The sequence below is a fragment of the Cardiocondyla obscurior genome, linkage group LG01 (assembly GCF_019399895.1).
Source record: "Cardiocondyla obscurior isolate alpha-2009 linkage group LG01, Cobs3.1, whole genome shotgun sequence".
Taxonomy (NCBI): domain Eukaryota; kingdom Metazoa; phylum Arthropoda; class Insecta; order Hymenoptera; family Formicidae; genus Cardiocondyla; species Cardiocondyla obscurior.
This window is the reverse complement of record NC_091864.1, coordinates 1,823,185-1,837,750: the sequence shown is the minus strand read 5'-3', so window position 1 is coordinate 1,837,750 and position 14,566 is coordinate 1,823,185. Positions and strand designations below refer to the sequence as shown.

General features: G+C 45.8%; 1 protein-coding gene across 10 annotated transcripts in view; it reads right to left on the bottom strand.

The window, feature by feature from the left end:
* Nucleotides 1–14,566, bottom strand: part of LOC139112706 (agrin) — a 382,197-nt gene that overhangs the window by 33,726 nt on the left and 333,905 nt on the right. For all 10 annotated transcript variants that reach the window (XM_070673825.1, XM_070673963.1, XM_070673969.1 and 7 more), the window contains one exon: nucleotides 2,903–3,139. In XM_070673825.1, coding sequence (XP_070529926.1) covers nucleotides 2,903–3,139 — 237 coding nt within the window. The remainder of the gene's footprint in view (nucleotides 1–2,902; nucleotides 3,140–14,566) is intronic.

Here is a 14,566-nt window from a genome sequence, read left to right as displayed (position 1 = left end):
AAAATAGCACCTTTTCTTTTTCTTACGGGTGGATATGCGTGACGGGAGCGACTTGCGGGCGGTATCTCGCGAAAGTGGGAAAGGTTAGATAGAGCGAGCTGGCGCGAGATGATAGAAGCGCCTCTCTCTTTACGACGTATGTCGAGAGAAAACTCACCTGGGAACGCGGTGGCACGAGCGAGTAGGAAAATATTTCCACGAGAAAGCGAAATAAAAATTTAATCAATACGCAGCCATTATCGATGACGGAAATGTAATATACGAGACGATACTGAAACGCATTGCCCGGCTGCGTTCGGCGGCGATAAAAAGCGAAGAACCGAAGTAAATAAAAAAAAAAAAAGCGGCCGTAATAACGAAGCTCTACATTTCGTTTCTACCGAAAAAAAATTTCTTCATTAATTTATGCGCGGCTAGGATTCTTCTATCCGAAATTAATATTAGTATTTTACTTCCTCCCGTTTTCTTTTTAAATTGAAACTTTCGTGGAATGCCTCGACGCTGCACGTCGCTCGCCTCGTGCTGTATTTACGATGCTAATAAAAGTAGCTTATATAAGGAATCGATAATTACGATCGGCTCGACATCGCCGCTTTTGATGCAGGCTTCCGTCTCGCTCCACCCTCCCTTCCCTGCAACAAGGTTTCAGAACGCGGGAAGCACGACTTTGCTACCTCTTTGCTCGCGTTTCACCGTCCAATCACGACCGCGAAATAGTAGACTGCGCTCCGATGGAGACCAAGGAGGGAAGTCGAAAAGTCTTGAAACTTTTGGGAGTTAATTTGATTTATCGTACCGTCACTTCGGATTCATGGGCTCCGAGCGACGACGTGGCGGGAAACGGGGGGGAGGAGGGAGAAAGTGAGGACGGAACTGCGGGAGAAATTCGCGAACGGGTGAGATTCCGCGAGGCGGAGGTGGTACTCCGCAACGGGAATTTATTATCGATTCCGGCGTTTAAAAGGGTCGCAACTGGCGCCGATTGATAAAAGGGCAGCCCCATTGTTGTACTAGGCTTTCCGCCCGACGAGAGAGAACCGGGGAACCTCGAGTCTTCTCGTTCCTCGCCTCCTTCCGTCCCCGTCGCTCGCCTTTCGACCATTTCTAGCCGGATATTGCGTTTCATTGTTCCCGGTATAATACGACGGCAGAAACAGTGGAACGAAGAGGGAAGGGAACGTTCATCTCTGTAAACTTCCGGCGCTCAGCCCCGCCGCCTTTCGATCTCCTCGTCGCTCTTACGTCGCTTTTACGTCTCTATTACGCGTCCTTTTACCGCACACGTCGCATTATTAAGCCGCCGACGATCGTACGACGAGCATTTGCGGGTTTACCTCGCGCAGGACTATGAAGATTATTATTTTCGAGCATCGTTCTTCTCCTCGTTCAGGTCCACGGCGCTCCGTGCGATTCCAACGTAAGAAGAAATCTGCACTTTTAGCCACGCTCTAGTACCCTTCCCCACCCCTCTCGCGTCGAAAAAATCCCGTGCACTTTATGAGTCCTTTCAAAGTTCATCCGTAATTTTCACTCGTTAAAATTGCAGTGCAATTTGCCCGCGCGATGTTGAACCGTTAATTAGCCACCGTTATGCAAAGTTGGGAAAAATTACTTTTTAGAAAAAAAGTTAAGGAGAGTAAAAAGAGTTGGGCTGGCGCGAAAAAAAAAAAGGAACTGTTGCAGAAACAATGGTTTTTTTCTAATTTTTTTTTTTTTTTTTTGCGTATATTAGAAAGTTTAAAAATAGAACAGTCGGTAACTTGAGAATATTACAAGAGTATTTTGCGCGGGCGCATTCGGAAAGCGGAAAATAATTACGCCGGTCATTTATTTTCATCATCTGGATAGTTTTTGTTCTGCTCGCGGCGCCACGAACTCGCGTTAACTTCCAAATTTCTCCATCGTTATCGAATTGCCTGAAGTTCACTGTGTAACCCTTCGCGTTCACGTGTCCCCGGCGATTATTCCTGAGGGATGCAGATTGGAATCGTTCGGCGACGTATTTAACCAGCTCGTTAACCGGCGGCCGCGATTACCGTAACCGTTACTGTCCGCCGCGTAGGATTTTACTGCGCCACGAAGACGACCCGGTGTGAAAGGGCGAAGGGAGAGAAGCGAGGATGGACTTACCTAATCCTAAGCAAACACGGCCTACTCCCGGTAGCTACCTGTCTGATCAAACATTTGTCTTTACTACTCGGTTGATTAAACGCCTGCCAAGTTTGTACTGGTTCCGTTAGGTAGAGAGAAGGAAAGCTCGGAGGGTTAGACGAGGGGTGGGCTCTTATTCGTGGGTGTGTATGGAACTGTGGACACGAACGGTGACAAATGTGCGGAAATGTAACGCATTGAGAGATGGATAGATAAGACCATTATAGATCTCCAAAAAGAAAAAAAAATAATTTTATTAATGTAGCTTAATCGATATTATAAAATTTGACATAAATATTACATTTTAATTTTTTTGTGAGAAAATTTTACTTGATTACATTTTTTTTTTTAATTAATGTAACTTAATTTTTTATTGAAATAAATCTTATTGGAGAGAAAATCAATTCTGACGTTGACAAGTAATTTTAAAGTCGCAGAGAGTTCGTGAGAGATGCCTGGTTAGGAGTTATGGAATGACGTAGATAGTTATGAAACGGTTAGGGATGATTCGGGAGGGTGTTTCTTTGCCGCTTAATAAATCGTTTTAGCCGAAACGTAAATAACCGTAACGAAATATTGTCTGCGGGAAAGATTCACGCAAGATATCCTTGCTTTAGTCGCTCGGCACGTGATAATTTGTCAATGAAGAACGAATATCTCGTAGCAAACGGATTTTTATGTTACTCCTTACGATACAGAAATCAAATTATTCCAAACATTAATTCTCTACGCTCGCTCTAGAAGCACTTACCGCATTTGCCGCGAAATGCCACAGTGATGTTAGCACCTTTCTCACAAGCGGCTCGATTTAGGTCGCACAGCGTCGGATAGTCGATTCCATCCGTGCCGCAGACAGGTCCCGATCCCTCGTGATCCCCTAAATTTGGGCAGAATTCCAAGCATTGGCAGGTCGCCTCCTTGCCATCCCTGCTCCGCACACATTGCGAGCCTTGCGAGCAGTTGAGCTTCTCGCAGGGATCCTTGATTTCTGTAAAAAGACGGAAAAGCATCGAGGTCCGACGTTAGTTGGCGTCGTGATCAGAAATAAATCTGCCGCGCGTTGAATAATCGATCGGGCAGGCGTGTATTCATTATCGCGCACTTTACCAGCGAGAAAATGGACCGAGTATGGGATCCGCATTGTGCAAGACGTATATCTCTTCTGGTCTACTTGATAATGCTCGTATTCCGGAAACAAATCGGTAATGGCGCGATAATCCGTTGAGTAGTTGAACATTACAATCAATCCCGGAATTAACGGCAGCTGCCGAAAGGGCTTCGATCGCGAAGTAACGAAGGGCTAATGACGGGTACGGAATCAACGGTGTTTCATCGAGCGGCGTATGTTTGCCGAGGACAATCACACGGCGATACGTAGAATTTAATGTTCCCGTGTTTGCGAATTGAAATTGGCGCATCCAGTTTACGAGGAAAATGCCAAGCGGCGTGTAACCCTTCGTCCCACATTGCCTCCCGCTGGAATGCATTTCGCGCAGGTTACGAACGCTCGCTGCTATTCACAAACTGTATGCATGTGTGCGCGCGTGTCTTTCGAAATTTGATTAAGTTTAAAACGTACGAGAGGAGCATGTAAATATTCCAATCCTTGCATTCTGTTTTAAAGTATTTGCTTATTTTTATTCATAATTGAAGGATTCAGCAAATGGCATTCTTTTCAAGCAATTTGTAATTCATGTCTAACTTTGAGATAGAATTCTGTCCGATGCAATTTTACTTCGGATTGCGAAAATGTAAATTTCGATATACGTGTGTAGATTTTGATTCTTCGGGTCCATCTTGCGAGCGTGAAATTATGACGAGAAATCTGAATTTCGACGCAAGTCATGTACGCATCGCCTAAAGAGAGTTTTACATTATTCTGCCTTTGCTCTATATAATTAATCCCGATGTAATTTTCTGCAGCGAAAAATGCGCTCTGTGCCGCACGTTTCGCACCTGAGCCCAATTATTTTTAATCGTTTATTTACAACTGGCTTTTTATGATAATCAGACGTTGGCGCGGTGCGTTGGCTTTTCCACTTAAAACGCGGCGATCCGTTTACAGCGGCGCGCACACACACGCATCACACGTGCGTGGAAAAATTCGCATTTCCGCGGCGCTTGATCAATGATATTTTTTCCGTATCGCGAGTTCACCGCCGCCCATCGTCGAAATGTAATTGCGGGCCGTAAACACGCCGGTCGCGCGTGTACGTACCATACGTTACGTGCTGTAACGCGCCGTGAAATTAAATCCGCCCGATTCGCGATGAATAAACTATCTCCCGCTGGGATTCATTCGCGACGGAATTTACGCGCCGCCGCGTTTTCGGCGGCGGGAGGGGAAAAAAAAAAAAAATAACTGGGCGCGTGTCCCGAACAGGTATCTATCGCGCAGCTTGGCGTGCCGGATCATTAATCCCTAAGGGCCGCCTTGAAACAGCCACGTATGTATACGTGCATATGTGTGTATGTAGAGACGCGTGGAGGGTTGTTTGTGCCCCGTTAAAATTTTATCGCGCGTGCATGAGAGAAATTTGCGGCTGCCAACTGAATATTTCCGCAGACGGGCGTCGTAACCGGTGAGATATATTTCTCGAGGAAAGTGGACGTGATGGTTTACACGCGGTTACTGCATGAATCATTGGCGCGGCGCGACACGAATACGAGAGCCTTTGTAGCGTGTCGCGGATGTTCATGTCGATATCAAGCGCAATACTTCACGTACATTTAAAAAAAAAAAGCAAAAAAAAAAACTTACGAGATTATAATCCGTAATAAAACGATTAAAGGCATCGAAAGCCAGAGTTTTGAATTTCAGGCGCAACACAAATACATATATTTTGTCGTGTGCGTGTCGGTGTCGCCGACGATAATAAAGAGGTTAAAAGAAATGATTTTTAGTTGCGCTTTTCGCAGTACCTTTCGGAAAGACGTAGCAGCAGTTGGATACTGTTAACGTTGTGCACATTATCAGCAGAAAAGCGTACGTTAACATTGCGCGCGAACGTCGTCGGTGTTGACCGCCGCCTTTTCCATTAATTAAATTCGCCATCTCGTCCCCCGTCCACGATTATTAATTTTCCTCGATCAAATTCGCCCTTTGTTCCCTTCTCAGAGGTAGGGGGAGGGGGAGAGAAAAAAGAGAGAAAAAAATCGAAGACTCTCCGCCGATCGTAGGATCCTACGCGAGTACGGCACCAGGGATTACATCTCGCGATCTCGTAATCGAGTATGAATGCGACGTGCAACAAAGCGAATTCGAAAATAGAGGCGGTGAGTTTCTAGCGTTGCACGGCCAGTGGCGGTGTCAATTAGGAATGGTAATTGGAAATTCAAGCCGCCTAAGCGTTCGTGCATCGAGGAGAAAGCACGGTAAAGGATCGCGGTAAAGGATTTACGCTACGTGGAATGCTAACGAAGAGCTAATGACTCGTATCTTTGTTCCCAATTGCCCAATTACCGTTCAATTTTTTTTATTATTACCGTTGTCACCTCCTTTTTTTCTAAACATTGCCCCCGCGTCAAATTGATCATTAAATTGACTTGTCGGAGCTGGAATCTCGGCCGTTCGCGAAGGCTAATGGCTTGTATAGAGTGCATTCACGGTTCAGCGCCGATTAATCTTGTTGCGTTTCGCGACAATGGCTTTTTCCGACGCGCGATTTGCCGCGTAAACTGAGCGATTGAGTTCCGTCATCTATTTAACTCCTCTCGGGGCTTCGCGGAGAAGCGCCCACTCGGCTTCCTCTTGCCCGCCCTCCCTCTCGTTTCCTTCGTCCTAATCAGCGGATAGCGATGCAAAGCGCCGGAACGTCATTACGGGCGTCGAAAGCCAGTAGCTGAGCCGGATGATTGATCGCGGTCTCGTTTGCATTCAATAACTCCCCATCGGTGTATTTTCGATTTGGCATTCACCGCAACTCGATTATCATCGTTAATGCATTTAATTCGCCGGTCAGTCGTTGCGCCGGGCGGCGCATTATTAATTATCGGCATGACAAATGCAATTAGTGGCCGCGTATCTCGCGCGTGTATCCCGCCCGTCCGTCCGTCCTTCCGTTCAGATGTCGTCGCGACTGCACTTGTCTCTGATACTTCCTTCGATATTATGGCTTTCTCACTTCGAAGCGAGCTTCCCCTCGTGTGCAACGGGCGAAGGTAAAATTTTACATTGTATCGCGGTGTATGAACTAATGGCACGATAGTGGCGGCAACGGAGGTGTTCATTATCTAAGGCAAGCTCTCGAAAAACACACAAAACGTGTCTACAGACAGCAAACAACTATAATGAGTGGGAAGCGTGTATGAGCTGCACTAACGGGCGTAGCCATTTAAAACAATATTGTTATATCCATTTGCGAAGCAGGCGAGCATTAAGTCTAATAACAGGAAGCACTCGACGTAAACATTTACCCTAGAAATTTCTAAACTGACCCTATTCTTACGACCTAGGACTCGCGCGGCTAAAATCATCAAGAAGAGAAAACATAACCGATATTTAACAAACGACGTGTGTAAACGATGCACTGAAAGTTGATTTTTTAATTTTTTTTTTTATTTTTAACTCGTTACTCGAGGGATTTAAGGCGCAGCGTCTCGAAATACTTTTTGTTGTCTTGAAAGAGGAGGATTTTAAAACAATGTCGCATGCGAATCGAAAAAATTAAAAATAATGACGTTGATATATACGGGCGGGAGAAATGACAAAAGAAAACTTCAAAATATTCTAATGACCGTGTCGCTACCGGGACAGATATTGGAGCGGGCGCGGCAAAATTAGATCTGGATTTAAATTGCAAGGTGAAGTTAATGAGGTGACTCAACTGAGAAATGGATGTTGAAGTTACTAGAGTTTGGAAACTGAGCGGATCCCGTGGAAGTTCGGCCGGAAGTTGAAGTTTTTACGGACCGGGAAGGGTAAGTCCCGGATGCCCTTAACGACGGTCAAAATGTTCATTAAAGTTCGGGCGACGTGAGCAAATGAGAGACGCCAGTATTTCCGCTGATAGATCGCGCATACCGATTTTTCATAATTAGCGGCGCCGATCGTATCTTCAAACTCGCATTTCCCAGTTGCGGCACGGCTATTGCATTACGCTCGGGTAATTGACGAAAGTGTACACTCGCGATTTTGCAACAGCGTCAATGATAATTGTTACGAGCATGGCACTCGATTAAAATACATCGGTTATCGGATATAAACGTACGAGTTGAATTAATTGAACGTGAAGCGCTTTATCCCGCGTCTATATCGATTGCAGTTTTTCGTTTAAAGTGTCGATCTCGTAAAGAGAGCATCTCGGACATCGTTCAAATAAAACACCTAAATGAAATTGTTTCAGTTTGCAATGTTAGAGCCTCGGACATTGTTTATATAAACGTGCCCGGAATGAAATGAAATTGTTTTATTTAGCGATCGCTGCGATCCGTTAGGATTTTTCGTACGTAATTTTCATCATAAATTCTTGTTTGTCGCAAAAGGCGAGCTCGACATGATATAAATAGCGCGTCAATTATTCATACCCGTTATGCGACGGCTGGAATCGAAGACGCGATAATATTTTTATATTCGCCACTTTTAATCTCTCGGTATGACCCGATAAATAATTCTTATCAGCACGGCGCAATCGTCCTGAGCGAATCAACGCAGATTGCGGTTTTAGGATTTAGGTAGATTTTAAACAATTGTATATCGCGTGAATTGCGTTCTCCAACAGAGGCAGTCGCGCGTCAATCTATTTTAATGAAACGGGGATTTCGCTGCCGATTAATGACGGAAATTAATACACCCGATAGGAAAGTGTCATTAATGATCCTTTCGTCCGCTTCTGTTCATCGGTGATGAAATAATTATCCGACCGCGTCCTCTGAAAATTATTCGCGGGGCTTAAATCGAGGGGCCGGATGAGCGTTGTTTCGCGCGTAGTCAGATTAAACGGCCAATTTAGCAAGAGAAAAGTACATTTCGCCGTAGCCAACAATTGTCTAATTCGGATGAGGCTCGTAGTCGAGACAATGCGCGTGCATACTGGGGGAAGAACAGCTCTCCCGTCTCATCTCTGTCTCTCAACCCCCGTGGTCCTTGCCCGAGCTCTTCGGTCCCTTCGGACAGCGCGTCGACGTAATATCGTAATTAATAATCCATTCTAGTTGGTTTTTGCCGGTCCACCTGACCGTCGCAGCTTGCCGTTACCGCTTACGGGTAATTTATTACCGCAGACCACCTGGGTGGTGTTACTCCTCCGCTTTTTTTTTCCGTTGATGATCATTTCAGTTTCAACGGTTCCGTGAAAATATTGATCTCTATAATAATTTTCATTTAAATATCGCCTCTCTGCTATTCTTATGAATTATAAATTATTAGAACAATACTTGATACTTTTTCTTTTTAATGTGCCAGCTATTAAATCGGCGATTTTGAGCTCTGTTTTAATTTAAATATTTAATTAATATGTTTCAGGTAAAGACTTTTCTCGCGAGTGTCCAGTGCGCGGAAGGATGACTCGACACGTCCCATCTGAGAGGAGGAGCAGGCCCGGGACGGGTATCCTGCATCGGCGGAGCAACTCTTAGGTGAATATACATTTTTTAAAATAAAATATTAAATAAAAACTTTTACCTTTTTTTTTTTTAATTAATTTTATGAACCAATTTACATGTCTACAATAATATATTTTATTTTATGTTACAGCCACCGGCAGAATTTTACAACTCCGCTGCCATGCAGATTGGTAAGTCGCATGATTTTATTTATCGTAGTTTATAATTGTATCTCTTAAACTGATAACACGTCGTCGACAATAAACTGGGACATTTCGAAAAATAGCGCACGCAAAGCGTGCGCATGGTTTATTTTAGTATAATATAAATTTCTCGAGTTTTTTCTTTTTTATTTTTTTTTTTCGCGGCCAATTTCACGTACCGCTAGATAGAATTTTGTCTTCAAAATCCTGTTTCGAAAGCCTCAAAGTCTTTTCGCGTCAAGTCGATTTCGAGAGCCGTAACGATAAACGTCACGTCGAGCTATAACGCTTACGGCCATCAGACGACGCTCTCGTTTCATGCAAGAGTGCTCACGCCGTCTAAAAGGGTACAGCGCAGCAGCGCGGCGATAGGATCTTGTTGGGCGCGTCTAGGGTGCAATTCGACGCAATTGCCAATTAGTGGCTCATTACCGAAACGTATGACGGCAACAGAGGGACAGAATAGATCATGTGGTGAAATCGTAGGCGAGCGGTAGTTTCGGGGCTTCTCCGATCGAAGGGGGAGAAGGGGAGGGGGCCCAATAATGGGATTGCTCTGGCTCTGGACGCGTGTACCGGGTCCGATCGTGCTGAATGAGCCTCATTAGGTAAAGTTTGAGGATCGAACGGCTATTGACGGGTTAGGGAATAGAGGAACGGACGTCGAAGCGAATGACGAGGCCAGCGGCAACGTAAGGGCCAGGCCTCGAACAGGACTGTCGATCGAATCGACCGATCTGAAACAGGGACCCATTAATTTCCACTTGCGCGGTCTCGCCGGGTGCTTGTTCACGCCAGTTGTCGCTTGACAGCTCGTCGAACGCTGCAACGGGTTTCGTAAACCGCTGTTTACAAGACCGTTATGTGCCGAGCGTTGTGATTTTACGGGAAATGTCCTCGCGGCTGGCCCGGATTTCCGAGCTGCGTCCGAGTGAAAGTGTCTTCTCTCAGGTAGAGCCTTGCACTCTCGGCGCTCAATAGCAATTGCAAATCAAGCTCAAAGCCCCTCGCGCGCGCGGCTTAAATAAATATCATCCGAGTAATCCCGACTTTCAACGTCATTAGCAGAGTTCCAACGAAATTCAGGCGCCGTCGCGATTGTGCGCGGACTTAATCTAATTCCGCTCGCGAATGATAAACGGAATCAAACCGAACTTCGTGATTACGTTCTATTGGTCGAAAAGATCAAAGGAAAATGTATATACGCGTATATGCTGGAATCTTCGAGTAAGACGCACCGCCAAAATTATATAAGCGCACCATGTAATTTCGCGGAGGGAAAAGATTTTTACGCGATAACGATGTTTTCACTTTTATGAGCGAAATAACATTCAATATTTGCGAAATAGAAATGCGGCCCCGAAATGCTGTTTCAAAATGGAATACGAGACCGAAGTACGTGAGATGAATTGTAAATAAAACTAAATATCTCCGTTTTATTTCTTCTTTTTAGACAAGTCTGAGGTAAAGCTAATAGCAAAGAATTAATATATTAATCAAATTCAATATTTCATTTAATTCGAGGGTACAAATATTTTTAAATATATTTTTCTCGTTATTTTTATTTTTTCGGAACTTAATTATACATATATCGCATATGTACATTTTTGCACTTGTAGTTATAATATTAATTCGTATTAATATTAATAAATGTCATAACACGTAAAATATTTTATCACGTAATCTTAGTTTAAATTTTTCTAAGTGGTTATCAAAGATTAAAATACTAATCGATACCCATTTCACGTGGAAAAGACAACGGGACTTTGTTCGTTTGAATTGATGTTCTCAATGTTCGATTTGTCTCGGGTCAATTGAACATTGTCGAGAAAAGGAGGGAGGTTGTTCCCCGGGAGGATGCGAGGGGCATTTAAAAGCGCAATTATCGCGGGCTTAATTACAGGACGCTTGTTACATCAGCTGCTTCGCCCCGGGCTCGTCCGTGCCATTCGTTCTTTTGACGCAGAATCCTCTTTCACGGACTTACTTGCCGCGCGCGATAATTCTCCCTGCTAAGTCAATTCATCTGTGAAATATAATGTAAAAGAGTCCGTTCTGCGATCTACTCGTGTTATAAACGTCTCCTCTCCAGTCATCTTAAAATCCGATCGCTGAGATTAGCGCCGCGCGCCGCTTCGAATTAATAAAAGGTTCGGATTTCCGCTTTGCGTAATCGTAAGCAAACCGACGCGATAGACAAAGATCAGAATTAAATGACAAGCTATATCAGCGATGTATTTTTTTTTTTTTTTTACAACGCCGAGGAGAAACGGATATACCTAGGAAAAAAAAAAGAAAAAAGAAACTGTAAGCGCACTCGGGAGTGCACGTAGGTACAATTACGTTTGCAGAGGCGCAATTACATTCTGCCATTAAAAGGGACGCGTGCACGCGAGGCCGTGCAATTAGCGGCTGAATCGTCACATGTTCTGCTGACGTTAACCGATTTTTAGCGAGCCGAGTAAACGTATTTGACCGGCAACGTGAGCTAATCCCGGCGACGGGCCGTTCTGGGCCGCTTATCTGTCGCGGTCTGACCGCACCGTGGATAGTTCAACTTATCTCGCCCGACCCCGCTCGTACCGTCCTTATTCTAAGGACGCGGCATGCCGGTGGCAAGCATCGCCGCTTATCTGTGTATATCTAATCAACGACCCTTTCTGGGGGGCGCGTGACACGCGTGTTATCGCGAGGACGAGGGTGGAACGCCAACCGGAGGTGGAACGGAGGGGGTGAACTCAAGCGCGGCCGGGCGCGCTTGACGTGCGCACGTTCGATGCGGCGATAAGCGGCGATTAATACGTTATCTGATCACTTGTGCACGAGCACGGATTGCCGTCCTGCATCGCCCGCGACTTTTTAAGATTGCGATCGCGACAACGAGGTGCCGTCCGTCTCATCCTCCGTCGCCGCGTGACGGCACCTCTTCGGAGAAGACAGGTCTCACACCGCGGTAGGATCTGATTTCGAGAGAAGGCCTGCTCGCGGATAATTAATTAAATGCAAAACGTTTGCATATCGGGGAGGGAAGAGGGGTAATTTAATTTTGAATCGCCGTTTTATTTAATTTGCACGGATTCATGCGCAACAACATATTGCGACTTTAATGATTCACAAACAATTTTTAATACTACGTTAATTCGTACGTTTTTTTTTTATACATACGCGCGTAGGTAAGGTGATTTGCAGTATTAACATTTGAAGAACATGTGTTTACGCACAACGGCGACGTGTATTGCGCGTTACAGGGTCAGCTCAACTCTTTTAATACGTTTTGATTAATATCCCCCATTCGATTTTATTTACTTGCGCGAAATTCCACGTTTATTTACGTGACGTTTAATTGCAGAAAATCTGACGCGGAGGAACAGGCGGACGCGCGCGTGATCGCGCTATTTTTTAATTACAGGAAACATCGAAATGGCGCACGTTATATTTATCCGCGATATTTTACGTCACGTAGCCGTTTGAATGTATTACATAGAGTATCGATTTCCGCTGCCTTTTTTTTTTTTTTTTTTTTTTTTCTTTCTCGTCGACGTACTCCCCGGAATCAGAAATTAAAGTCACGTACGCGCGAGCGTCCGTTAAACGGAAGTGGAACGGTGAACAGCAATGATCATCTCGCTATGAAGTGCCACTTACTGCTTACATCGTGCATATACATTTCTAGTTCCTTTCGAAACTTATTATTATTATATCCAATAAGTCTTTAGCTTTACCTTAATTTAAATCGTATATTTCTACAAAAGCACATATATTAATTAAAAAAAAAATCTTGTAATTATTTAGATTCTTAATATATTTTAACATTTTTATACGCAATAATTATTACAAAAATAAATCATAGAAACACGTCTATATGTACGATGCATTTAGACACTTAATTAATTTTGAGAAAACGCCAAAGAGGGATTTTATTCTTAAACATTCCTCTAGTGATCTAGCTTTTTAGATTACTCGGTATGTAAACAAACGGGAATCTCTTGCGCAAAGTTATTCCGCGGTGTATCCGAAGGTCGATCTCGAGGATTTCCTTGCGAGTGCAATTCCGTGTCTGCCTCGCATTCGTTTCGCGACTGCGAGCGCTCGCCGATTGAATTACGGGAATCGAAGTCGGAGGGGGGCGGTGTTTCGCTTATTCTACCATCGTGCGCCCGGGATAAGAGCAGGTCGCGCGCGATACGAGATACGTGGTTACCGGTGGTTGCGTTTACCCGCTCGCGGAAGGTCGCCCGTTAATGGAACACGCGCCGCAGCATTGCTGCTCTCGTTACATCTCACCGCCGGTCTTCTCCGCCGTCCAGAAAAGGTTTTCGCTCCCCCTTCCTCCCCCACGAGTTCTTTACCGAAAGTGTATTTCGAGGTCGTTAACTCTCGACCCCCGTGCAACTTCCTACACCTCCCCCCCTCCTCCCACCCCCCGAGGGACACGGCGCGCGTCTCGTTGTTAAAAGGAACCTCGTCCGTTCCATTACCGTCGCGATCGTTTTAAATCGTATCACTTAAGTCCGTCGGTTAACTCCCGCCCCGTTTCCCGAGGTTTATCGCTCGCTTCCTCGATTTATCGCGCGCCCGTTCGTCTCCCTCTCTCACGCCCGCCACCCTCTTTAACGCGCCCGAAGAGTTTTCCGTGTTACGTCGCGGTCGAGTTTTACGCTCGGCTACATTACCCGTCCGACGGTAGCCGGTGCTGGAGTGTGCTTCCAATTACGTAATTAACCCTTCCGCCACGCCCGGCGCAGCCGTACGGTTACGCAGTAACAATACTCGGGGATTGTAGTTGCGAAACTCAGGCACGAAAATTTAAATGAATGAGTTAGAGACGGTTATATACTCAAATTAACGTTGCCGCGTTCGAATCTCGGTCCGGCCACGGGGGGGTCCACGGGCGGGGTGAAAATAAGTGCCGGGAAGGGTAACGTGCGCACCTATTCTCCTTGCAATGTTTCGAGAATGACGCGGTGCCGCTTATTTCTCGGGAACGCGTTAACAAATTCTGATGGTCATTTCCCGCCGTCGTTGGGTGAAAGAAGGAAGGAAAGGCGCAGACGGAAAGGGAGGGTGTTGGATGGATGGTACAACGGGCGAGATGGAAGGCAGGGAAGAACGCGGCTAAGAGGTCCTCCGACACCTCCGGGGAAATACCGGAGCTCTCGTAAAAATAATGCGCGGCTCGTTTGTTGCGTCGGACAGTGATTCGTCCGAGCGGGGCCGGCGACCCGAGAAAATGGCGCGAGGGCCCTCGCGGGGGCGAGAGGGAGGGCGGAACATTTTTCACCCGCGTACTTAGTATTCGTTACAGCGGGAGAGGGTCGTCTCGCCGGCGCGAATTTGCGAGGAATGGGAGCGAGCGAGCAGGAGAGGCAATTTCTCGTGAGGCGATATCTGACCGTGCACCGGACGCACCACTGAAGGCGCATCTCTCTCCATATCTCAGATTATCCGTGAAACTTCCGCGCGGGGCTCGCCCATGCAGATTTCCGCGATGCTGTCAAAAATTTTCCCACCTCTTTCCTCCTCCCGACGCCCGTCCGCGTTTTGTAAAAGATACGCGTTCCCACTTTGCGCGTACGCTGCGCGAGCCGTAATAAACATAATCACTGTAGCTGTTCCGGTGAACGAGCAACGTTATGCAGTTATACGACTTCCGAGTAACAACAATGCGA